Consider the following 27,716-nt stretch of genomic DNA (forward strand, 5'->3'; position numbering starts at 1 on the left):
GTTCCAGCTGCTGCCCGACCCCTTGCTTACTCAAACCCATGCAAGCGTTTGGCAAAATAAAGCACTTCTTGGTCATTAGGACCCCTCTTTTCTTCTTATAAAAAGGTAGTTTCTGTTTGAAGTAACTTTATTTCCCTTGTTGTTACCCTAGTTAAGGAGCTGTGATAACCTTTCAGGCTTGGATTTGGTAACTCCTGACATGCATGCCAGAGAAGATAGGTGAACCCATTTTTTTGGAAACATATTGATCACGTTCATCTCCAAGTGACAATGACCAGCTCTCTGACCCCTTCCTTCTTAAAAGCTTGCAACCCTTGCTAGCTGATCTTAGGAGCTCGCTTCAGCAGATCCTAGGAGCTCACTTTCTCCTTCCAGATCTCTTCACTACATCCTCCACCCCACCCACACCCTTGCTCTTTTCTATGTCCACTTTTGAAGAAGATGCTTATCTCTGTTATTAGTATCAACAAATTCTAAGCCTTACGGCCACCATTTAACTTGAGTTAGTTCCTTTCATTCATTCAGTAAATATTTATTGGGGTCTGTTCCAACCCAACTCTTGAAGCACATGGGTCATAGCAGCCCTAAAACCAAAGAATACACCAAATATGGAGTTAGACATGAATTTTAGTGAGGACTCAGGAACAGGAGAGGATTCTTCCCCATAGAGGCAGTCAGGAAGTGGAGTTCAGTACTGTGCAAAAGGGGTGGGGCGTGCAAGGACTTATCAGTGTTTAGGACATGGGCGTAAGAAGAAAGTTTCAGCAGGGTCTGGGTCCCGTGACACAGGTTTGTTATCAGCAGTGATCAAGGGAGGGGAGTTTTCAGTGCCTTGTTTAGGATACCATTTGTACCTTCTTCCTCCCCGAGGAGGTCTGCCGACCTTTAGTGTGTGTCCCGTCATGTAGGCGGCTACAGCTACGTGCAGTGATCTGCTCTCAATATGAAGGGGAATCTTGGGCCCTGGATCCCCACAGAGCTTACTGTGGACAAAAATAAACAGGTTCAACTGTTTTCATGGAGCTTAGAGGGGAAGAGAGGCATAAATTAAACAATCGTCTGTGAAATCCCAAGTTGATTTCTATGAAGGAAAGCTAAGAACAGCAGAACTTGACCTCTTCTGAAGGAAGTGAGTGATAAACTGGGATGTGAGGGTTCAAAGAGGGTTTACTGGGGGTATTGTGAAGGGGACGGTATCAGCTGGGAAGGGCAGCCCAGCTGGGGAAACACTGTTCCCTCTGACAAAAGGGAGCAGAGTACCTTGAGAAACAGAAAGAAGGTCGGTGTAGGCACAGCACAGGAAACAAAGGGAGAATCGTGAATATTGTGGTAGGCCAGTAATGACTTGCAAAGATTCATCCACATCCTAGTCCAAGAGTCTGTTGTTGTCACCTTATTTGTGATTAAGTTAAGGACCTTGGGATCAGGAAATTATATCCTTGATTTTCTTTTTGGTAGTGGGGGTGGGGAGAAGGTAGAAGAGGTTTGAGCTCTAGAGAGAGCTCAGAGGGAGATACACTCAGAGGAAAAGGCAGCAGGAAGGCAGAGACAGAGAAAGGAATGAAGTTGCCAAAAGTCAAGAAATGCCATGGCCATAGAAGCTTGAAGAGGCAAGGAAGGATTCTCCCTTAGGGGCTGTGTGGCAGTGAGGCTCTCCCAGCAACTTGATTCTAACTAATGGCATCCAGAACCATGAGAGAATATATTTCTGTTTTTTTGATCATCTAGGAAACTTTTTAGCTATGAGATATTAATAGAGACATGAAGCTAAAGAAGTAGGCAGGACAGCTTATCTCTATGACTTTCATTATCAACACCCAGGATTCTAGACATTTAGGCATTTATTTAGGCAACAACCCTTCCTTTATCCATAAAGAAATGCTAGAAGAGGTTCAGAAGACGTTCTTACCTTGATGCTCTCCTTCAGAAATATATAGCCTAATAGAAATGTAGGTAGGAACATATCTGTATCTTCAGCATTTTGTACATGCTCACAAATACATGAAGAAATAAGGTAGGTTGGGGCTATCGCCATACTCTCAGAAGTTCATGATGTTTGCTCTTCTGAGCTGGTGTGCTCTTTGGTTATATGTTCTCTGGTTTTGCTGGTTTGGCAAAAGTTGGCAGCATTACCCAAATCAAAGGGGAAACCAGTGTTCCTTTTTGTTCTATGCTTAGTGAGAAAAAGCTCTTATCTGATTCCTATGTATTATTTTTTCCTTGAACAACAATACCTTTAAAGTCTTTCAAACAAGGATTTTATTCTAATGATAAAGAGAGTTTCAATTGTTGGGTCAGGGTTAAATTTTCATGATTCAGAATATTAAATGCTACTTGCAAGGTAATAGGTAGTTACAATTCTGCCACTTCAGAAATTTAGTTATATCTATAATAACTCAGAGAGAAATATGAAATGATATTTTGTATTAACATCCTTTAGGTTTGCTTTTGATTGTACAAAATGCTACAGGTGTCTTTAGCAATGAACTTTATAAAGGTTTAGAAAAGATGATTTATTTAGAAAATAAGTTTGCTATTAATAGGTGAATGGAATATATGATACTACAATCAGGCTGATGTGTTAAGCATTTATGTGCATTTACTTAAATAGCCACACTTGGTCTACAAGTTTCTGAAATGCTATTATTATTTGTCTTGATGGAACTTTTACTTTTTTTCATAGAAATTTCAAATGCATACTATGATTAGAAAATTTCACAATTTATTCTGGAGATTGCTTTCACTTCTTTTACCTAGGGTTTTCTTGCTACATGAATTTGTTGTCTATCTGTTCTTTGACCTTCAGTTCAGCTTTCTCTGGACCTCTAGCTTAGGTTTTGTTTAACAGAGGATAATTTTTCAGTTACAAGCCCATCATCCAGTTCCAATAATTAACTCTTATGGTCAGTCGTATTACATTTATTTTCCCATCCACTTCTCCACACTGGATTGCGTTGATGTAAATTTTATCACTTTATTCTTAAATCTATTTATATTTATGTATTTAAATGACAGACATTTTTAAAAATCACAATCAAAATATCAATAGTTCAACAGCAACAAATTCTTTAATATCAAATGTCTGGTCAGTGTTCAGGTTTTCCAATTATCCCCTACATATTTATAGCTCATACATACAAATCCAAACTGTAAAAATTTGAATGAACTGTAGAAAACTAGATATATATTTCCTGTGTCTCATACACACACATATATGTTAATGTTCAGTTCAAATTAGAATCCAAATAAGGTCCACATAGTACAGTTGATTGCTAGTCTCTTAATTCCTTTAATTTATATGTACCCACACAAAGTTTGCACATCCTAAGTATACTGCTTGATGAGTTTTCACAAAGGGAACACTCCTGTGTAACTAGCACCCAGCTCAGTGCCTCAGTACTCCCTTGTGACTCTCCCCATCACTACAACCCTCAGGATAACTATTATCTTGATTTCTACCACTATAGTTTAGATTTTCCTGTTTGTGAACATTATGTATAAATGGAATCCTGGAGTATGTACTGTTTAGTACTTGATTGCTGCTTCTCAGGTATATACCTGGGAGTAGAATTGCTAGATCACAGAGTATGTGCCTCTTCAACTTCAATAGATGTGGCCAAACAGGTTTCCAAGTGGTGGTATCAATTTACATTCTGACTGGCAGAATATAGAAGGCTAATTTCTCCACACATGTGATCATTAGCTATTATAAATTATGTAGTAGGCAGTGGTGGAGGGTTCCTGAATGAATTCTTGCATTGAAAGTCAACAGGTATAATGTGGCCAGTTTTTCTAGATCTTACATATGAAATTTAGAAAACATACCTTCATTTTTAGTCATCTGAAATGGATTTTTAACCACTCTTTTGGTTTGCTAAAACTGCCAGAATGCAATATACCAGAAATGGGTTAGCTTTTTCAATGGAGATTTATCAGATTATAGGTTTACAATTCTAAAGCTATGGAAATGTTCAAATTAAGGCATCAGGCTGAAGAAAGGCTGCTGGCATCCGCGGTTCCTGTGTCCCATGGCAATATCTGGTGGTTCTTCTCTTCTGGGTTCTGGTTGCAGTGGCTCTCTCCCTTAGCTCCTGTGGATCCTTGCTTGGTTTTCCTGGATGTTTCTCTCTAAGCTCTCTGGGCTTTTACTGTCTTTTATCCTCTTCACAGAGGATTCCAGTAAAGGTTAAGAACTACCTTGAATGGGCTGGGTCACATCTCTATTGAAACAGCCTAACCAGTAGGTCCCACCCACAATAGGTCTGCACCCACCAGAATGGATTAGAAGAACATGGTCTTTTCCAAAGTACGTAACAGATTCAAACCAGCACAACCACATTTAAGGCAATTTTCTCATTTAGTCTAAATCTGAACAATATTTTCCATTTATAAATTAGCTAACTCTTTATTTATCTTCTTTGTGTCTTTGTGTGTGTGTGTGTGTGTGTGTGTGTGTATCTCTTACTGATAAAAATGGAAAATGGTTTGCTGTGATTCCTTTAGGGAAAATTCTTAGAAATTATTAAGGTCCTTTCTTTTCAAGGCCAAGTAGTGCTTGAGTCAAGTACCTATTTTTCATCTGTTTAGTCATCAGTGTTATTCTTCTATGGAATGTTCTTTAGTTTCTGCATTTCTCTGAAACTATAAAAGATTAAAGAAAACTTTTAAGTTGGAAGAGATAAGCAGTACTCAATTTACAGACAAAGCTTACATTCTGGCCCACGCACTTGATACTTGTTAGTGTGTTTAAATAAAAGTTCTTAACAAAATTAAAACTGTTAAAATAATGGCATTGTGAGATAAGGTATACGGTGGTAACCAACTGTGCGTGTAGCTCACATATGTTCACTTTAACTGTGCTGCCTCTGCTCGTAACTGTTGAATTTAGTCCTAATTCAGATGGGTTCATGCCTCTTTCTCCATAGCTCCTTTTTTGTTCTTTCCTCCTCTTTCCATCAACTCTGTGTGCCCTCCCCTTCACTACTGATATCATTAACTGTCTACACCGGTGTCAAGGCATCCACAAAAGCATTTGGAAGGAATTACGATCAGTTTTAGGATGACTCCTAGATCTTGTTTTCCATTTTATGGCATGGAATAGGTTTCTTCAACACGGGAAAAATGTGCCCCTTTTTAATAATCAGTTTACCAACTCTTAATTGCTATGTACTATGGAATCAAAGACATTGTTTTGTTTTGTTTTTTGTATGCTGTGTGGCGGAGTCATACTTCATTCTTTTTCAATGTGAGTATCCCATTATTGTTGAGTTTTTTTGTTGCTTTCTTATTTTGGGAAGAGCATGGGCCAGGAAGAACCCAGGTCTCCCGAATGGCATGCAAGAATTCTATTGTTGAACTACCCTCGCCCCACCCCCCACAACATTGTTTTTTATAAGATTTAGAGCCAGGGTATTCTCTTCTCCTCTGTCATTTGTTGTTGGTTTTGGGGAAGCCCTGTTAAGGATACACTCAGCACTTTCTAAGTCTAATGCAGGAAAGCCTCCTGCAGAGGTGGCCTCAAAAAGGGGAGAGACAAGATAGGTTAAGAACCATTTACAATGCTGTCACGTGCTCAGGTGAGAAGACGGTTTTCTAGATCAAGAGAGTTCTCTGAGCTCAGAAAATCAACAATTCTGAGAGTCATGACAGGTCATCCCTGTCTTGGCCAGAAGCAGAATGCCTGTATATAAATGCAAAATACCTGCATGACACGGAGGTTGTAAGCACCCACCCAGCAACTTGAGCTCCTTGCCCTGCCCCAAGATTCTTTGTGCAAAGAGTGAGAACCACAGAAGAGGTAGAAGAAAAGTTTCCTTATCTAAGGGTACAAAGTCCACCCTTCCCATCATCATTTCCGTTTTCCCCTCAGGGATTCTTTGGATCAAAGAATACTGGGACAAAGAATACAACATACGAAGGCTTATTTTTTGCATTAAATTAATGAAACTGATCTGACCTAAGAAGCTGCTTGTTATTAGTGAAAATCTGAGTGATCTTCTTAAAGGCAGAAACCAACCGGTGTAGAAATATGAGCTTATAAAATAAAGTGGTGTTTTTGGCTGTGACTCCTTATAGATCAAAAGTATATCTGGAGAAGTGGTATGTGAAGAGAAGGTATTTCCTTTCAAGAAGTCTGTTTAGCAGTCATGATATCCTATAATTTGGCAATGTATGGATTAGCACTTTACTTTGGTCATTAAACTTTACTATATTATGCATTCTGATCTGTCAACTGCCTATTATTATTATTGTTAACAACATTTCTTTTTAATCAGTTTCCCTCCACGTACAAACAGTGCTCAGCAACTAAGAATGGGAGTTTTGTTTGTAGAAACATGTCTCTGTTTTGTGTATCTGATGCATGAATGATATTCCTCTTCCCGTTTCTTGGCTTCTTCCCACTGTGGTTGGCAGTGATGTTTCTTGTCGTTAATTAGTCTTTGCCTGTCATTCTTGGGAATGCGTACACCGTGCCTCCTGGCAGTGTGTTGAAATTGTTCTAGATTTTCTCATTTCCTTCTCTGTTGCTGTGTCTGTCATCACATCATGCTCCCAGTCTCTTTTCTCCCAAGACCCATCAGCAGACATTTCTGAGGGCTTTTCCCATGCTGGCTGTCACTCCTGTCTGAGCATAAGCCACAGCTCTTTACTCAAACCAGTTTGGTCAAAAGCTGTGAATTCTTTTACTCTCCTTTCAAATATGGAGCTCTATATTAATAGTACTTTTCTCCATTGCATCCTATGTCAGAAGACTTGTCTGACCCTTAGAATGAAGATTAGACTATTGTGGGGATGGTTTTATTGATAGATGAGGGAGGCCACTATCAATCTGCTGGGTAAGAAGCACTTGACTCTAATCCTAGTACGCCACAATTCCTGTCTTTACTTTCACTAAGTTATTCACTCTGAGCAATTTCTGAGTTATTTGTATTGTGCAGTCTTTTTTCTTAACTTGATCCAACTGGATTCATGTCCCCCTCATCCTCCTCTTCTGCCTTCCTTTCAAAGGCTGCCGTCCTTCTACATGGACTTTGCATTCCAAACCCTCTTACTGTCTCAAGGACTCTGCTTCTTCATTTCTCTTTCTCTCGCCTGCTCTAATGTAGTTATTCCCATAAGCACACCTACGTGCTTTAATATCTCCCATTAAAAAAAAAAACCTTTTAGGATTCTAGTCCCCCTGCCAGCCTCTCTTCTTAGCCTTCTTTTTCTGAAGAGATGTCGGCAATTGCTTTGGGCACTTGCTACTCCCCCCACTTCATTCTTTAGCCTACTTCAACCTGGCCAGGACCATCCCCACTCAGCTGTGCTACCTAATCCAAGGAACACTTTGCCCACCCTCCTTCACCTGACCTCGCAGTAGCATCCAGTACAGTTGACCACTTTCTCTGTGTGAAATCATTTCTCCCTTCTTAAGGGATACACATGCCCCCTCTTAGATATCCTCCTATCCTATCGCTTGCTTGTGTTGTTTTGTTTTTTCTTTTTATATCCATTACTGATCTCCTCTACCTTAATGCTAAAATTGGACTCTCAGGGCTGGATCCTGGGTTGTCTTCTTTCACGTTTTCTCTTTTTATCTATGTTCTCAGCAATAAGATTCATAGGTAAACTATTTTATTTGCATTGTCCTATAGTTATGACAATAAAATAATAATTCACATAAATTCCCTGGAATACAGAAAATGTTCTGTAAATGGCGCTATTGTTATATAGCTTTTTTTGTTAAAATTTTTAATTATCATAATTTTAATTATGATTAAAAATAAATGTTTAAATGATTAAAATAAATGTTAAATGATTAAAAATAAATGTTGTTAACATAATAGTAATAGGCAGTTGACAGATCAGAATGCATGATATAGTAAAGTTTAATGGCCAAAGTAAAGTGCTAATCCATACATTGCCAAATTATAGGATATCATGACTGCTAAACAGACTTCTTGAAAGGAAATACCTTCTCTTCACACACCACTTCTCCAGATAAACTTTTGATCTATAAGGAGTCACAGCCAAAAGCACCACTTTATTTCATTTTACCCTTAGGGCAAAAATATCTTTGCTGCTGTCTTAAATTTGTATAAAGACCCAAATACTTGTTAAAGGAGTAATTGGATTAATTTTCTTTGGTTTCAGACAATCAAAATTTGATTTCCTATCAGATCACTCTAAGTTTTATGCTTCAGTCCACTAGACATTAGAGTGATTATTTTATGGTCTTTTTCGTTTGACCCACCTATATTTACTCTTGACTTCAACCATTTTGATTTTTCCAAAATCCAGTATGTCCCTCTGAAAGTCACACATTTACTAGTTCTAGGGAATAATTATTAGATTATATTTCTAATTAAGCTTTTGTGAAAGATTCAATAAGTAATATATGTTTATAATTTACATAAAACCCATTAAGTAATGTCTGGTGTATTAGAGTTCGCTAGGGGAACGGACCGATAGGAGTTATCTCTAAATATGAGATTTTACAAAGGTATCTCATGTGACTGTGGGATACACAGTCCAAATTCCATAGGACAGGCCACAAAGTGACAACTCCAATGAAAGCCTTAATGAATGTCCCAGGAGAGGCCGGCTGGCTGGAGCAGAGAAAGAAATGCTCTCTTCTGACTTCTCCTTTAAAGCCTTCAGCTGATTAGATTAAACATCACTAACTGCAGAAGACACTCTGACTGCAGATGTAATCAGCCATGGATACAGTCAGCATGCTGATGATTTAATAAACCAGCCTTCTGGTTTATTAACCAGCACAGAATGTCCTTGGTTAGGCCAGTGCTTGCTTGACCAGACAACTGGACACCATCACCTGGCCAAGTTGACACACAAACCCAAACCATAGCAGCTGGCTCATAGTTGATGTCGGATAAATGTCAGCTGCTATTCTTACTCTTTTTAAAATTTGCACCATTTTGCAATGTAGGAAACTCCTTTAAGAAGGGAAACATCCATCTGATTATAGATGTAGTGGCAGTGGTGATCTGACTTTCCTTTTCTGTGATGTAGTTTTTCAAGTGTGGTCCATAGACTGTACATAACAGGATAATGTGAGGGGCTTATAAAATATCAGATTCTTGGCTCCATCACAAGGCTTAATCAAACCAATATTGACAGGAAGGGGAGCTTAGCATCTGCTTTTTTTAGGTAAAATTTTCTGGTTGTTTCTTTTACACGCCAAAGTTTGAAAATTATTTTTTATCTAATAAATTGTCTGCTCTTGGAGGCAAATATCTTTCAAAACACCATGCATGACTAATTATTCATTAAGTGGTCTGTTGAATTAAAGACCTTAGGGAATATTGGGTCCATTGCACTCATGTTTCCAATAGAAAATAGAGGCTTAGGGAGAAAAATCTCCTCCAGGATCATAGTGTTGACTAGTAGCAGAGTCAAGGCTTAAACTCAGGCCTCCTGGCTCCCAGTTCTGTTCCCTTTCCAGACCTTACATAGGCTTACCATGCCCACAAAATGGACCAGAAAGTCTTATAATATGCCATCCACAAAGCAGTGGAGGAAACTATCCTAGGGGAAAACAGATAGAGGAGAAGAGAAAGGTGAAGGGGGACAGGGTAATGTGGAGAAAAACAAAAAGACAACTCAAGAGGAAGATGACCAAAGAAGAGATTTAGTGAGAAGAGGAGCATAAGTTTTGAGTGATGGGAGGATTAGATAAGTAAGACAGGAGATTATATATAAAAATAAAGAGGAGAGCAAAGATAGGAAAAACTAGGATACGAATGTCATGGGTATTATGTTTGAGTTTCAGGCTATAAATGTTCATAGTCTTGTGTGATAATCAAGACTGGATTGATGGTTCTTGAAGGTGACTGCATAATGATACAGCTTTCGCATGTGACTGTGTGATTGTAAAAACCTTGTGTCTGATGCTCCTTTTATCTACGGTATGGACAGAGGAGTAAAACACATGGATTAAAAATTAAAAGGGCAGTGAGATGGTGGCTTAGCAGCAGAATTCTCGCCTGCCATGCCAGAGAACTGGGTTTGGTTCCTGGTGCCTGACCATGTAAAACATAAATAAATAAATAAATAGTAGGGGGAACAAATGTTAAAATAAATTTACTAGATTGAAATGCTAGTGATCAATGAGAGGGAGGAGTAAGGGGCATGGTATATATGAGTTATTTTCTTTCTTTTTCTGAATTGATGCAGATGTTCTAAGAAATGATCATGGTGATAAGTATACAACTATGTGATGATATTGTGAGCTATTGATTATATACCAAGAATGGAATGATCATATGGTAAGAATGTTCGTGTTTGTGTATTGTTATGTTTAAAAAAAAAAAAATTAAAAAAAAAAAGACTGGATTGAAGACCTTGGTTTAAAACTCTTTAACAACTTATCTTAGTAAACCAGAATACTGGACAAGAAGATCCCAGGGTCCCTTCTAGTTCCAACATCTCCAGCTTTCAACTGAACATGACAAAATGGAATGTAGTCCATTCAAGGCACCCTTGGTTCTTTACTGGGGAAAAGGATGGGTTGCGAAGGACATCCACCCCATCCTCCCCCATCCCCTCTATCCCCCACCCATCCTCCCCCATCCCCCCATCCCCTACCCATCCTCCCCCATCTACCCCATCCACCCCATCCCCCATCCTCCCCATCCACCCCATCCCCCATCCTCCCCCATCCACCCCATCCCCCTCCAAGCCTCCATCCCCCCATCCACCCCATCCCCTCCCATCCTTCCCCATCCACCCTCCCCCACCCATCCTCCCCCATCCACCCTCATCCCCCCCATCCCTCCCCCCCCCCCCGCAGCACTGGCTCTGTGTGTGCCTGGCTGACTGTGAAGCAATGTGAACTTGATGCATTTAAAAATAACTTTAATTAGAACTTTTTTCCTTTGAGATTTTAAAGCGGGAAGTGTAACAGCTGTGTTTATCCACCTCTGTCTGAAATCCAAGCCTGCCCCACCCCAGCTGAGGTCGTTTTACTGTTCGTTGGTCCTAGAACTGGTCAGCAGCGCCGGGGGTGAGCAGGCAACCGGTGGTCCTGTGCTGCGGCAGAAATCAAGCGGGCTCCTCCCAGCTTTACTGCTCATCTTCCTTGAACTTGAAAAAAGGAGTTACCAAGCCGGTTTTGATAGTTCCCTGAACTGGCAGCGCTTTGCTGCACAATCTGGGCCTCTTCTTGTGGAAGAAGCTAAGTTTTAATTGGCCAAAAAAGGATGGAGAAAGACAGGAGTTTTAAAAAAAAAAGCCCTAATTTCTGTTTAAAATTTGTTTGGGAGAGAAAATGAAACACTTAAGAAATCCATTTTGCCTAATACAATAAAAGAAACAGATGAATTTCAATGACTGCATAAATAGCTATTTTGAATCATCAGATTTTCCTTCTTAAATCAAGAAAATATGTATTCATTCCAGCTCTTCGGTACTTCAGAGTCTAAGCTAGAGAATCTACTGTTCACAAATTCTAATAATTTATTTGAAGGTCAAGATATAGACATTATTCTAACCAGGGAAACCCATTTGTATTCCTTTCTAAATGTTATAATCTAATTACATAGCAGTATATTTTATTAAATATATTCAGCTCAGTACTGAAGAAAACTGGTTTTTATTATCCAAAGCAATTGCATTTTCAAATATCCTTTTTTACTTCAGAACTAAGCCTGGCAGTTTTCATTGAGTTAACTCTTCTAACAGAATTCAGAATTTAATTAATGAATGTCATAGGGAATATAAAACTGATAGATGTAGAAGTTTAAGCTTCAGATTCCAAGGGAACATTTAGAATGAATAGTTCATCAGTTAGGATGCTGTTCAGCTACACATAATGAAAAACCTGATTAAACAGTGGCTTAAATAAATCAGGAGTTTATTTTTTCATGTAAGAGTCTAGCATTGTGCCTCCATCTCTCATCTCTGCCTTACCTGGTTTATTGCCTTGGGGTCACATCCTGGAAGGGAGCAAAGGAAGAGAGAGGGCAGAAGGAGGTGACCAGCTTTCAATGAGCTCTTCCCAACATCAAAACGCCTTCCAAGTACATTTCAGTGGCCAAAACGCCATCATATGGCCAGCCACTCCCCAGCTGTGAGCCAGGCTGAGAACACACCACCACTTCAAAAACCACGGTTCTGTCAAAAAAGGAAGAATTCATATTGGGTAAGATGTTAACTTTGTCAGACCCCCAGAGGGTAAGCATACCCATTTTCTGAAAGGGATTTCACCCTAAGAAACGGATTCACATGAACTAAAAGATTTTTCGGTAACCCCTCTTTCACTTATTTTCTCCTCTGGGCTGTGTCACTTTTCTTTCAGTTTACCTGTCTTGATTTTTCTGCTCCATAGTAATCAATTTGAAAACAATTGAATATGCATTTAGATACTGGTCTGAGGAATAGGGAATAAGACAAAAACATCATGAATCACCCCATTGTCTTTTGTGGAGATAGCTGTCATTTGTGAGTAAATTGATTTACTCTTTACATGGTTTTCACAGCACTGCCTGCCCTGCCCTCAGATCAGAGGTGGTTGTGTTAAAATAATGATGATAATAATAATAATAATAATAATAATAATAAAAATCAGACAATCAGTGGTAAAAACATGAAGGTAAGGTAACCAGACATTGGATTCTGACCATTTAATTATTCCTGGGAGTGGCATGAGAGAAGACTTCTTAGGCATCGTTATCACATGTTCCCATCACACTGTCTCCCACCCAAGGCGCCCCCCTGGCGTTCCTTAAAATATGGGACCTGTATACAGTGAAGAGTGTCTGAGGCCACATGGGGGATTTTCACACATTCAGCTGTTCCCACCTTCACCCACTGGGGGTGAGCATTTCCAGACAGCCTGTGGGGCTCTGTGTTCTGCCACCGCTGGATAGAATTGCTGGGAATATGCTTCTGGTTATCCAGTCTGCTTTGAGGTATGGTTCTCTTTTTCCCCTATAAAAATGAAGATCAAATGGCAACACTTGGATGCATTTGGTCTCAATTTTACAGTTAATGTGCAGACTGGTGGCATCAGAAAATGGTTCAAGCCCTATTGGAAAATAATTGAATTTTGGTTTTCCTCTGTTTACTCTTTTTCCCTCCATTTTCTTTTAAGAAATCTGTCAAACTCCATCGTGCACTTTCACTGAATCATTGCTCTTTACAAGCTGACTGTATTCTCTCATCAGATTTTCATTCTCGTCTTCTCAGCAGTTAACCTGTTCACTCTCTCAGGTTTCTTAAACACAGACTGAAATGTAGTGAACACACCAGCTGGAGAGATTGTTGAGGAGGGTCTTGTACAGATGCACATTGTCATGTGGCCTATTTGCATTCGCTCGGCAGCTCCTGTTTGAGACCCCGTACCTGCTGCTATTGGCTCCCAGAAACTAAAGGAAGCATTAACTGATGCATTAACTTTTATTAACTTCTCTGGAATACCTCACACTGTTGGTTCCTGTGTTAAGTACATAAAATCACACCCTCAAGAAGAGGAGGGAGAAAAGGAAGAAGGAGGATTGAGGCAGGAAAGGGCAAACACCTATGTTTTAGTGTTAAGTACATAAAATCACACCCTCAAGAAGAGGAGGGAGAAAAGGAAGAAGGAGGATTGAGGCAGGAAAGGGCAAACACCTATGTTTTAGTTTGCAAGCTGCCAGAATGCGATATACTAGAAATGGAACGGCTTTTAAAAAGGGGAATTTATTAAGTTGCAAGTTAATAGTTCTAAGGCCTTGAAAATGTTCAAGTAAGGCAAGGCTATGAAAATGTCCAAATTAAGGCACCAACAAGAGGTTACCTTCACTCAAGAAAGGCCAATGAGTTTTGAGGTTTCTCTCTCAGCTGGAAGGGCGCATGAGGACATCTGCTAGATTTCTCTTCTGGCTTCTTGTTTCATGAAGCTCCCCCAGGGGCGTTTTCCTTCTTCATCTCCAAAGGTCTCTGGCTGTGTGGGCTCTGCTGGTTCTGGTGGCTCTCGTGGCTTTAAAGCTTTTCCCAAAATGGTTCCCTCTTAAAGGGCTCCAGTAAGCAACCCTGCCTTGAATGGGTGGAGACACATCTCTATGGAAACCATCAAATCAAAAGTTACCACCCACAATTGGGTGAGTCACATCTCCATGGAAACAATAAAAAATTCCCACCCAGCAATGTTGAATTAGGATTAAAGGACATGGATTTTCTGGGGTGCACACCAGATTCAAACTGACATAACCTAGGAACAGGTGTGTGCCAGGTGGAGGGTGCTACCTGGCCTGAGTGAGACCAGAATGTCGGGCTGTTGCAGTAGATCATTCACAGTAGTGAACCTGATGTGGCTTGTGAACAAAGGAGTCTGTTCCCCATTGGCCCCAGGACTAAAGCCAGAACTCCTTGGTTGACATTATGAGTCTTTAACAACCTGGCCTTTGCTTCCTTCTTTTGACCCCTCCAACCTCCTATCTAGCCACTCTCTTCCCTACCCACAACACAGCTTCTATGCCAACCAGATAAAATCATCTGATGAACTTTTCATATTCTCCCTCTTCCTTTAATTGCATTTCCTATTTCTTCACCTACCCAGATTTGAGAAGTCTTTTCAGCCTCACCTCACCTCTCCCAGATGCCTGCCTGAGGCCACCAGTCTGTACCCCTGGTACTCCCAGTGCCTGATACAGCTGTAAAATGGCCCTGTCAGATGGACCTGCAATTTATGTTCCCTTATCTTCTTCTCTCCCACTAAGTGACAGGTCCCCCAAAATTAATGCCTCACATGTTATTCACCTTCTTAAATACAGTGTTGACTGGTGGTACAGGCATGGTATGGTTGTTCAGTACGACTTGCCGGATTATTGGAGAAAACAAAAAGAAACTGGCTGTATTGTCCAGCTTTATAGCTGAATTCTCCATTGCTCAGATTCACAAACTAGACCCTGCTTGCCAAGCCCCTGTATAGTGACTACTTAGTTCTGGTGTCTGTTTGGGGTTGGGTGGAGTGAAGTGGGGAAAGTTACTGCTGCTGTGAGAGAGGCAGAAGATTGATTTTAGAAAAGGTTTGCATCCACATCAGTGGGTCTCTGACATTCACCAGCATGAAAAAAAGACTCGCGATTCTTATCAGTCTGCAGTCAGCCCATTTACTGAAAGGTCATAAAAGAGGCTCCCAGCACCAAGCCAACTGAACAATAATGAAAAACAGCTGCTGATAAATTCAGGCTAAAGGGGCGGTGAATATCATCTTAACAACAAACTACAGTAGGGACATGGATTCCTCACGCATGGAACCACCACCTGGCAGAATGTTTCTAGTATGGATGGTGAAGTTGCATTGTCACAAGTCTGAGCTGCATTGTTCCTGCCCTGACCCTTTCAGCAGTCACACTTCCCATTAAGGTGACCTGTGCCCACAGAAGGGTAATAGTTTTGGAACTCAAGCCATCTTTCCCTCTTCTTTCTAAACAGCAGATCCTATTATTCTATCACATGTTGGAAGCCATTCCAGTAAAAGTCATCCTTTAATTCAGCTGTAGGGAACCAAGTGGGTAGGTAAGCAGGTGACTCCAAAACCTATCTGTAGGGTTTCCATCTAAGCTTTATAAAATCATGAGTGCATCATATTTCACAAAAAGAGAGCAGTCTTTGGGGACTAGAGAGCAGGAGGTCAGTAATGACATAACCTATTTAAGATACAGCTCACACAAACAACAGAAATCCCTTTCTAAAGGAAGTGCATAGGCCTCGGTTTGCCATATTCTATAAAAGTCTAGACCCATGCTAGCCAATGCAGTAGCCACTAGCCACCTGTGGCTCCTGAGCCCTTGAAATGTGACTACTTCCAAATGAGATTTGCTGTAATTCTAAAATACACACCAGACTTTGAAGACTTAGTATGAAAAAAGAATTTTAAAATAACTCAATCTACTTTTTATGTTGGTTACATGTTCGGTAAAATAAAATATCAATCTTACCTGTTTCTTACTCCTTTTTAGTATTGCTGTTAGAAAAAGGATGTAGTTTACATTTTATTTCTACTACATGGCATTGGTGTAGAAACTTCAAGAGGGAACCGTCATGATACAGTACATGGGAGAGCTCAATACACACCTGGATAACTTTGACTTAGAGATAAGGGCCATCCCCATCAGCAGTACAGCAAGCCCCTAATTTCACCTCTCAAATTAGCCCAACAGAGCTATAGCTCCAAGGAAAAAATATATATATAAAATATAATTGAAGAAAATTTATGTAATCTCATCTAATTGAAATTTTGCCACAATCTTTCCTTTATCAGAAAACCTATTACCCTTTGCCTAACAGAGCACCTAGAGTTTGAATTAAGATTTCCCAAACTATAGTGGTAGAATGCTTGCCTTCTATACAGAAGAGCCAGGTTCGATTGCACCCACCAAAAAAAAAAAAAAGATTTCCCAAACTAGGACAGAGCAAGCTGCTCTCATACCAAGAGCCAGAATCATTGCATTTGTCCACATGTGTTGGCACCTTGTCTGTTGTCTCCGCCACCCAGTCGGTATGAGAGGGAGTGAACATTGCATAGTAACGACAGCTGAAGTCTTGGTATTTGGCTTAATCTGACCAACTGTACCTCCTTAGACAAAGGCAAATGAATGTATGGTTAATTTCTTTTCATATGATGTGTTGTAATTAGAGCTTATTTTCTGCCTCTCAGTCCACTGAACGGATGTAATTTTTTTCAGTTCTGGGTTTACAGGGCTCTCTGGCTCCCTGGAGTTGCCTACTTAGGTGCTGTTTTTGTTCCCCCAGGACATCGGCCTCCCTCTCCCTTTGCTGTTCAGCCAATGTGGCTTCTCTGAGCGCATTGAACACATACTAAGGGCCAGACACTGGAGCTAGACCATGCCTTGCGCCAGCAAAGTGACCTTTACCGTGGGAACGCCTGGCCGGTGGGACCAGGATTGGAAGTTACAGGGCCTGTGAAAGCTCTCAGGTGCGGTCACCGTGGAGATGCTTTCTGCCCTTCTTTTAGGAAGGCTAGGCCTGACCTGTCCTCGTTAGGAACAGATGAACAACATTTAAAAATAAAAATGGCAGGCGGGCCATGGTGGCTTAGCAGGTAAGAATGCTTGCCTGCCAAGCCCGAGGACCCGGGTTCGATTCCCGGTGCCTGCCCATATAAAAATAAAAATGGCATTGTTTATAATGCAGTTTATAATGAGCTAACTGATCATATTAGCATAACTGTAAGCTTTGGGTTTTTTTTTTCTTTTTTCCCCTCCTTTTATTAAACTTTGAAAAAATGGCTTTCTCTTGTCCATAGGATCTAGAAAGATATTTGGTGTAGATATTCATTTTATATGCCTTAGAAATGAGTGCAAGAGCCGTGTTCAACATGCAAAACACGGGGGCTTGGGTGGGTTATTATTTTTTTAAAGCAAGGGTTAAGTGTGAAGAGTAGTTAAGTTTCATAATTGTAAAATCGTCCAGGAAGAGAAAAGTCAAATCTCATGAAAAACTAAATCTTCATATGACTGGGTTAGATATTTTAGAGCTATTAGGCCATAAGCTATCATTGAGTTTAGGTGGACTGGATACAGCATTTGACGAACTCTCTGCAGTTTATATGTACACACATTTTATTTGCTATTGCTCTTGCATTAAAAAAAAAGTAATGGGATTGTCACAATCCTATCATATTCTGTATTTTCAGTTCAAATAAATACTAGGATTGTGCCTTGTTTTTTTTCCCACTAGATAATGATTTATGGGATTTCAGTTGTCCTGTACAACGTATGCATACATCATAGATAAACATGACGAATTATGTTCGTCCCCACATAAAGCCATGCAGCATTTCTGTTTATAATTCTGCACCTGATTAACATATTGCTGCATTTGCAGATTGGCAACATATTAAGTGATTTTTAATTGACAATTCTAAAATGCCTTCTATCCATAATACTGGGAGGAAAATGACAACCAAGCGTCCGAAAACATGGATAATTTTCGTATATCTCAGCCAAATGACAGCATGCATGCACACACACATACACACACAGATAGTAAAGCTGAATGTCAGAAACACTAATATTTAAAGATTAAACTTGCAGTCAAGAATATATTCACTTAAAGTTCTTTATTCATTCTTCTGTGTATGCATGTTTAAAAATGTATCAGCTGTGATCAGAAATGCTGATAAAATTATGTATATATAAATATATATATATTCTGCTTGTGTTAAACATGAAAATTATGTTTCATATTTTTCTACAGTATATATTTTCCCACATTTTAACATATCTGAAGTTGGAATCTATCTTAGAATGTGACATCTTTAAATTATCAACCTGGTGGCAGCTGTGACATAATTGTGATTGTATATACAGACAGGGTATAACTGCTCAGATTGTCAGCACTTCAGTTAAGGTACATTGAGTTTTAATTGCCCTTTAAGCTGGCTTCAAAAAGTTTATGCTGTTCACTGTATGTAAAAAAGCAAATGGTATATAAGTCTATGTCTAAAAGAGCTCTTCCAGTAAATATAAAATAAGTATATATAAATATATGATAAGAGAGCATTGTATCATGGCTTTAACTGCCACCCTCTTTACTTATTTAGTGTTACCTAAATGTTACATCTTTTTTTTTTTTCTTTTTGCGTGGGCAGGCACCGGGAATCGAACCCGGGCCTCTGGCTTGGCAGGTGAGAATTCTGCCTGCTGAGCCACTATGGCCTGCCCTAACTGTTACACCTTAATAGTTGGTGTTCTGAGTATGACAAAATCCAATTTATAAGAGCAGGACCTTTGCAAAATACATGTGACTTAATTCCATCACTTTCTTCCTATGGTATTTTTTCCATCTTACTTCAGACTGACTTAGTATCCAGAGAGCATGCCTCTCTGGTTTATTGCATCCAGTAGTGTGCTAAATAACAATTCACTCATTTTCTTTTGGCTGCAAGACGTATTTTTCTTATGAACAGCAGCTTGTGTTGGAAAGCAAATGGCCAGTCAACTTTCAAATAGAGTTTAGGTCTAAGGGAACAGAGTAAGCGACTGGACTTCCAAATGACTGGAAGTTTTGATTTTTCACCTAACATAGCGTTCTAGCCAATAGAACTAAGCAGCTGCAGGCAGGAAGTACTAAGCTAAGTTCAAAGATATCTCGTCCTAACCAATCTGAAGTTAACTTTTAAAGCACGGAAAGAGTCACATGTGCTTTGTGATCATACATACTCATACTATCTTTCATTTTGGACTCCTGAACTAGAGCTGTCCCATAAAATTAGATATGAGAGTTGCCAAATTATTTGTCTGTTCTTTGTGTTGATGCTAAGTTGTTTAGTAATGTGTGTTGATCAGGAAAAGATTATCTCCAAAGACAATATTACGGTCTGTGAAGGAAGCCTTTCTAGGTGGAGGCGTGTTGGCTAATTTTGGGTTTCAAGAAAAGACACCAAAGAAAAAGCAATCTAATGTAGCTCTATTCTATTTTATTATAACTCTGAAATTCTAAGTTAATTGTGTATTATGAAAATAGGTAACTTTTATATTTCTTGTAAACACACTTAATCTTTTCACAGTTTTAGGAAATGCTATACCTTTGGTATGAAAAGTTCTTAGCTTTTCTTCAATTTCACCTTCTCTTCCAAACTCTTCACCACACATACCTCCACAACTTTCTTTTTCCTGTTGAAATTCAGGTCATTCGTACTATTTTTTCACCTTACTTTGACTTTTATTTGTTGATGGCGCTTTATGGTTTGCTTGTTTTTTTCTGAATTTTGCCTTTATACTGTTTTTTTTTATTATTATTATTCCTTTTTTTTTTTGACTCTTCATCTTCAGTTCATTCAGTTCTTGCCCATTTTCTCCATTGCCCTAATTCGTTCTTCCTTTGGAGATTCCTGTATTATAAATCACAAAACCCATCTCTAGTTAAGAGGATCTGCAGGATATATTGGATAAAATGGTTCATTGCTATGTGAAATTGAGTATACTTAATGATCCTGTATTTGTACTTTCCTCTTTTTTATATTTACTAGAGGACTTTAATTCAGTACTATATTGGAATATCAACTTTTGTAAAATACAGCTTTAGATGGTACAAAATTTCTCTATGGAAAGATCAGTCTCTTAGTGAGATTTTCTGTACCTTCATTTTGTTCTCCTTTCTTCTTCCCACCCCATTTCTCCAAAAGAGCTAAAGAACCTTGTGAAATATATTAATTTCATATGTAAAAAATAAATCAAGTAAGTTTTGAGGTTTTTTTTTTAAGAGTACTTTTACATTGCTTAAGAGTCTTTTAAAAGCACATTTTGATGTTCTATTATTAGGAATTTTGTTTTATAGAATGACTCTGTTGATTTTATAAACAAATCTTTATACTTCCTCTCACTTTTCCTCCTGATGCATCTTGGTTTTTATTAGTTGTATGACTTTTACTTTGTCAGGGATTATAATATTTATATTCTGTTCTGCAACCATGCTTCCTCCAATTGTTTAGTCTTGGTTCTGTATTTTAATGGATTTAATGCTTATTTAAAACCTTTTCACCACAGCTTCTACATTTTGGAGGTCTTCTTTATTTTTATTCTTCTCTAGCTAGGCTGGAATATCCAGTATACTTTTCAAGAAGTGATGACGGTGTGATATATATAGTCCCTGTGTTCTTTCATGCTTGAGAATATCTACTGGTTGTGTTTATACTTCAACAACTTTTGTGTGTGCTCAGTATTCTTGGATCATGCTTTATTTCCCTCCCAATATGTAGTTGTTTCATTGGCTTCTGTCACTGAATGTTGCTAGGGAGAAGCTTGGGGTCAGTCTGGGTTTTTTTGTTTTGTTTTTTTTTTTTTACCTCCTTTTTGTAAATGACTCACTTGTATTCAGTCTGGATATTAGAAAAATTAGTTCTTTACCTCTTAGGTTCAACAACATCACCAAAATTTGTCTTTATTTTAACCCATATACTCCAGAAAATATGCATGTTCCATTTTTTAATTTATTTCAAGGACGTTTTCTCCTACATGTATCTGAATAATATCTGTTTCATTCATTGGGTTCTTTCCTTCCGGATCAATTGTCTTTGTGTGGGATCCTCTCTGTCTGTCTTCCCTTGCTCTTGTCCTCTCCCATTAGTTCAACTGTGGTCTTTTTCCCTTAATTTATTATCTCAGTCTTTTTTCTCTTTGCTTGATCTAAGAATTCAGTAATCATTAATTTTCTGGCCCATTGGTTGCTGTGTAACCTTAGGAAAATCACTTAGTTTCGCTGAGGCTATGAGGCTATAAGAACCTTGAGGTGTAATAAGTGAGATTATTCCTTTAAGTGTACTCTGTTTTTAATGATTACTTTGAAAGAACATGCCCAATTAGATAAAATGTAGGATATGATTAAAGGGTGCTACTTCTCTCTTGAAAAATTGCTGTGTGGGCATATGTTCAATAATATTCAATGACATTTGGCACTTTGAATAGAAGCAACACAATATGATGATTCTAAATGAGCTTCGCTGTTCTTATATTCACAAAAGAATCCCACATCCCGAGGGCGAAGGTTTGGAGACTGAAAAACAAAGTATAACAAAACACACATAATACCAACAGTAACAACAACGACAAGAAAAAGTACTCAGCTTTTTGTTAGAGATTAGTCTCTTGGCTCACACAGAAGCTTTGTGGTATTTCTACTGACCGTTCCTTCTGTCTCTTTTGCTGCCTCTTCTTCCTCTTGACTTCTGAATACTGTGCCTCAGCTCCCAGACCCTCTTCTCTTTTCTATCTATATGTGCTCCCTAGGAGGTCTATATTTATGTGACCTTAAACATCAACGATATGCCTAAGACTCCCAAGTTGGTGTCTATAGCCCTGGCCTCTCTCCAGCTGCCTGGTCACCATTTCCACTCATGTCTAAAAGTCTTCTCAAATATAACATGGGTAAAGCAGGACTATTGATTGCCCACCAAATCCTTTCTGTCCCCAGTCTCTCCTATCTCAAATGGCATTAATGGATCCACCTAGCTGCTTAAGCCAAAATCTTAGAATCATCTGGATTCTTCCATTCTCTTGTCCCCCACATCTAATCAACCAGGAGATACTGTTGGTTCCATCTTCCAAATATATCCCCGATGCATCCATTTCTCTCCGTTTAACTGCTACCTCCCTCACCTGAGCCTCCATCTTCTCTCTCCTGGACCCTGGAGTAGCCACCTAACTGCTTCCCCCTTCTCCTATTCTCACGCCTCGCCCAAATCCTTTTTACAGACAGCAGGCTGAAGAATCATTAAAGATAAAATCACTCCATCTCACTATCCTGTTTAAACTTTCCAGTGACTCCGTGCTGCAATTAGAATAAATCCCAGTTCTTTGCTGTGGCTTACAGGATTCTAAACCAGGTTACATCTCCCTTTTTGACATCCACTCCTACCCCCTCTTACCCCCCAGCTCTTTCTGGCTGCTCCATCCACCCCGGAGCACTGTGTATTTTGCAGATGTATCAAATTTTCCTCTTTAGGGCCTTTGCACTTTTCCTCTCTTCCTAGTTTTCTGCCCATCTCCTCCTCCTCCCCACTCGTCTCCCCACCCTGACCCCCAGGTGTTTGTATAATTGACCACTGACTCTCAGGCTTCCACTCAGTGCCACCTTCTCCATCAGACCTGCCTTAACTACATCTGTCTAAATGGTCCCTCTGTCCCCACCCTCTTCCACCAGTCACATCAGCGGGCCTTGTTATTATCACTGCACTCGTCTGAAACTATCATGTTCATTTTCCCCTGGCTAACATATAAGCTCCCTAAGAGCATGTGCTCCATTTGTTTTGGCTCAACATTATTCCAGGACCTGAAACATAGCAGGTGCTCTGTAAATATGGTTGAATGAATGAAAGCATCTCTCTTTAATTTTTTCCCCCTTTCCATAGAGAAAGAACCCTAACTCTACCAGGGGACATTTCATGGAAGCTCTGAGGAATAAGAAAGACAATGTATGGTAATTCTTAACACTTAACTTTTTCATCTTTCATCTTATGAGGGTAAAATTGCTTGCTGTGGGCGCATGATATGCTTAAACAAGGTGGCATTAATTTATTGCACACCCAGAGTGTTCTTTTGAATTACTTTTATCACTTAAAATATTTGTTTATGAAAGAACCAAAATTCCCAGCCCTGTTATCCACACACATAATGATAAATTATTACATGCGCTTTTAAGCCCTTGTGTTCAAACAGATGTTCTTTGGAACTACTGTAATCTCAGGGAATCTACCACTTTTAATATTGGAATAGACTCTCTACCTTGGTGTTCAGTTCATTGGGGTGGAGCCATCTAGGGTGAATCACCAGAATGCCTAATGGGTCGCCATGAGATAACTTCTTTCCAAGAATGCTTATGTGCTGTTAAAACTTTTGTCCATAAAACCATGTTCCAGCTAGCACAATGCCACAGATACAAAACCTGTAGTAAAGACTTTATTGTAAAGACATGATTTATTTCCCTAAGGAAACGTGGCTTTTCTTTAAAAATTAGAAGTTCAATGGATAAATTTAAAGTACAGCAAGATAGTTTCTGCATTTTTAGGAATGTGCAGATACAGTGAGATCTGGGAGAAGTGCAGGCTGCTGTGATCTCGGATGACTTGTCCTGGGCGTGTTCTAACAGAACAGTGCAGCCTCTAACCACCTGAAGGATATGTCACAGCTTGAACTGGATTTCAGTTCTGAAGGTAGATTAGTTCTGTGGTAACAGACACATAGCAAATTTGAAGAAATCTAACAAAATAAAAACATTTCTGTACCTGTGGCCTGGGGAATATTTGTAAGTTTAAGCGCTGTAAAAATTTCAGCTTGCACCTACAAGACACAACCCTGTTCTTTTTTCATATGGTGATGGAGTGTAGTTTTAGGGTTAGGAAGCTACAATTTTTCTAGATTCTCTAGAAGCCCATTTGGTCTGACACTGCTACCACTTCTGCCAGACCACATTTTTAAAAGGGATGGAATCAGAAGGCAGGAGGGAAAAGAAGTTAACGCCAGTATATTTTCCAAAGAGTGGTCATTCCAGTTCATTAAATGATGCACAGGGTAAAGTAGAGGTCACTTACCCATTCTTTGTAGGACGTTATTTAGGCTTCTTAAAGCTGGTACAGTATATAAAATTTTATTGCTGATAGATATCTAATATGAGGAAATTTAGCTTGTGTTGTATATTCTTTTAGTCTGGGAAACCAGACTAATGTTTATTAGCTTCCTTGGAAGTTCAACAGTAAAACTTCCTGAAACTGGCAGCGTGGGCATGAATGTTTTTTAGAACTGCAAACTACTACTTTAAATCTCTGCGATCTCTAGTAAAACACAAAATAATTTGCTATATCAGAAAAGTAATGGTGTGGACTATGTATTGTCATAAGTATATGATGACATTCAGAAGTCTGACCTTTTGCTTGGGTGTTTCACTGCTTAAAATAGTTTAGGGGGCAAACAGCTTTAGCTCCGTAGAAGCATGTGGAAAGACGGAATGAAAATGGTTTGCTATAGACACGTTAAATATGTCAGTGAAATTGTAAGATTGAAAGCTTTTTGAGAGTACTCTTGATTTTTAAAACAGCCATATCTGAACCGCCTTTCCAAAGAGTATACTTTATCACAACCTTGCAGATTCTATTCAGAAATACGATCTTTAGTTTGGATTAACTGAAGAAAAATTTGTGAAAAGTGGATTTTTAGAGGCCTTTTTTTGCTTTGTATTTCTGAATTTACTCTTCTTTTCTACTTTGTTTAGTTATGAGGCTTGAAAACCCAAAGGATCGTCTTTCGCTTAGTTCTGCTTTTACTTGAATCCTTCTGGCATCTTGTAGAATGTCTACAATATTGATTGATTGATTGATTGATTGATTGATTGATCTTGATATGTGTTCAGTGCTGTGTGTTGGGTTTTAATGGAATTTTCCAACTTGAGGCAACTACTTGAATTGATATTCAGAGTGCCTTTATCCCCCCAGACAAATTAAACAACTTTTAAAACAGCCTTTTCTTAATACCTGTGTATGAGAATACTAGAAATGTTTAAATATCTGGGAATGCATGGTCTCAATTACTTTGGGAATGAATAAATGAAAATAAACAATGATTAGATATGACAGCTGCAAACCTGGCTTGGAGGCTGTGATCTGGTGATTGCATGTTTTTGCTTTAATCACTAAGAAACTTAATTATTTCACCCGTGTGTTTCTTGTTTCTATATTTAGGTTTATCAGTATTTGAAGAGATTGCTAATGAGCTGGAAAGTGATGTCAAAAGCTGGGTGGGTTATCCAATTCTAATTTGTTTTCGCAGTGTGAGGTTGTTAATAGACTAATAAGCTTGTAGAAGAAGGAATAATGGGTTTGTGAGCTAGAAACACCAGTAAAATTGTAAGCGAACTTAGCAAATGGCTGTGATAAGATAAAAAGCAAAAATTGAACAAGAAAGCCAAAACAAACCCTAGCTTGTTTAGAAACATTGACAGGGAGCAAGGTTAATGAGGGGTGAAATAGAATCTTTCTAAATTCTAGAATATTCTCTCCCCACTTTCTAGTGCTTTCCATTGTAGTACTGGAGGCTGATGGCTCTTGTTTCTGGTGTAACTGCACAGTTTTTAATTTTCCCATTGTTAATGATATGCATTTGTGCAAGTTAGGCCTGGCTTCCCATGGAAAGTGAGAACGGAAAGTCTGTAGGGGTACTGGCAGATCAGTTCAGTTAGGGACTGATTATTCTAAATTCTGGAGGACTGTTTTGCAATAGGCAGGACATCTCAGGGCATCTCATTATTTCAATTTCTTATTCCCTTCTCATCCCTCCTTTCATTCAGTTGTCTCTGTGCACAGATGTGTCACACTATCTGATGGTAATTCAAAGACTAAGTAACCAAGATTAATGAGGATTAAATCCCTAAATGATTGTATGCTATTAAGAACTAGAGAAAAAAAAGACTTTTTGTTAAAGCCACAAATATACAGATTTGGGAGTATTTCACGTTGAGTATTAACACAACCCATTGAAGGAGGGAAGACTAATGAAAAATAAGCCCAAGACATATCTGACATTCCCGACGGAAGTATGCTGCAGTCCAGCTCTTTGGATGGAGGACACAGAAGAACTAGCGGTCTGTTGCAGAACAAATCAGGGAACAGGACAATGTCAGAAGGGATTTAGAAAAATAAACCAACTGTTCTTTTAAGATGTCTTTAGAAAAAAAAGGTTATTGGAAAAATTTTCCCAGCAGATCAAGATTTGGCTGATATCACTCTTAGGGTTTGTAAAGGGTTTGATCATAAATATTCTCTGCCTTTGGCAATTGCAGATAACATGAAAAATAGTGTTGCTTGGTCCACTCACCTCTATTTCAGAAAGACGCCATTGCATCGCAGAGGCCAGGGAGGAGACAGCCTCGGTCACTGAGAACCAGAGAATAACATTTGAGGGAACGTAGATCATTCGACCAACAGGGCAGGTGTGGAGGGACCTTCTGCAGGGCAGCCAGGAACCGTGCCAGGTGTCCAAGTGTGGAAATGATGGGGAAGCCTGCATCCCTCTCTGGCATTAGCCCTCTGTCCCTAATCATTCCTCTTTAAGAATTAGTTACAGGTGGCTAATTAAACATGGAACGCCTAAGGGTCATCCTCCTAACAAGAGAAAAGCACCAGGAATTCTCCTATTAGGGTTTCTTAGCCCGTTTAATTTTCAGGAGTAATATTCTACATACAAGATTTTTAGTAGTTTTACCCACTAGAAAGTTTTAACTTCACCCCATTATGTTACAGTAGGAACGCAGCCGTGGCTAGTAATGATAAGAAACTTTATTTTAAAAGTAATAACAATAGCAGCAAGGACAACTAACACAGAGTCTTACTCAGATCCGGATATTACTCCTCTCAACACCCCTATAAAATAGTGACTGTTATTACCCTCATTTTACAGACAAGGAACTGGGGACACGAAGGTTAAGCAGCTTGCCCGCATTTACACAGCTGGTCGGCTGCAGAGCTGGACCTGAACTCAGAGTCCCTACTCTCTTAATTGACAGAGATTATTGGCCTCCACATGGGAATATTTTTAACTCATCACAATTTATAATTTACTTATTTACAAATTCACTTTCCTCCTATAGGTACAGATCTTCTTAGCCAATACAAACGAGGAGAGCAGTGCACATTCTGCACAGATGGAACTCCCTGGCCTATATGTTTTTCTCAGCCATTAGCAGGAGTAAAAGATGTGCAGGTCTCAACTCTTTAATTTGCCTGGCCTACATCATTGCTCTCCCCAAATAAAAGACCATGAGGTAGAGTAACCCCTGTGCCCTTCCTACGTGCTTGGAAAGGTATCCATAGCGCTAGTCTGAACAATGCTGTGAACCAGAAGAAGCAAATTTAGAAAGTGTGTTTAATCTCCACCTTTAGTCCCACAATTCCTGCCTTAATTTTCACCATTCACCAGTGATTCCCATAGTGTTCTGTTCCCGTTAACAGGCATTCCTTTTTTCCTTTCATCGCTAGGCCTTTTAGACCGGTTGAAAATCAAATAAGTCCTTATTTGTTTACACAAAGAAAAGTACAAACAAGTGAAAAAGCCCCAGGCCAAAGATAAAATAAAGTAAAACTAGGTAGTGAGCAGAGCAGAGATAATTAGAGACAGCAGCAGGGAGAGGGTGGCAGTGTTTTTGCTAATACTTTGCTAACTTGTCAAAGTCCCTGCTGCATAAGGACTTCCATTGTAATGGCACTGTTCCATCTTTATTTT

General features: G+C 39.2%; 1 protein-coding gene across 7 annotated transcripts in view; it reads left to right on the forward strand.

The window, feature by feature from the left end:
* STXBP6 (syntaxin binding protein 6) overlaps positions 1-27,716 on the forward strand; it is a 281,394-nt gene that overhangs the window by 108,843 nt on the left and 144,835 nt on the right. The window contains exon 1 of one of the 7 annotated variants that reach the window (XM_077127059.1): positions 66-1,129. The exons of the other annotated variants lie outside the window; for them this stretch is intronic. Within the exon in view, the coding sequence (XP_076983174.1) occupies position 1,129 (1 nt within the window). The 5' untranslated portion in view covers positions 66-1,128. Of the gene's footprint in view, positions 1-65; positions 1,130-27,716 lie in introns of those variants that run through there. 7 annotated transcript variants of the gene reach the window in all.

Source organism: Tamandua tetradactyla, chromosome 14 (assembly GCF_023851605.1).
Source record: "Tamandua tetradactyla isolate mTamTet1 chromosome 14, mTamTet1.pri, whole genome shotgun sequence".
NCBI classification, from domain to species: domain Eukaryota; kingdom Metazoa; phylum Chordata; class Mammalia; order Pilosa; family Myrmecophagidae; genus Tamandua; species Tamandua tetradactyla.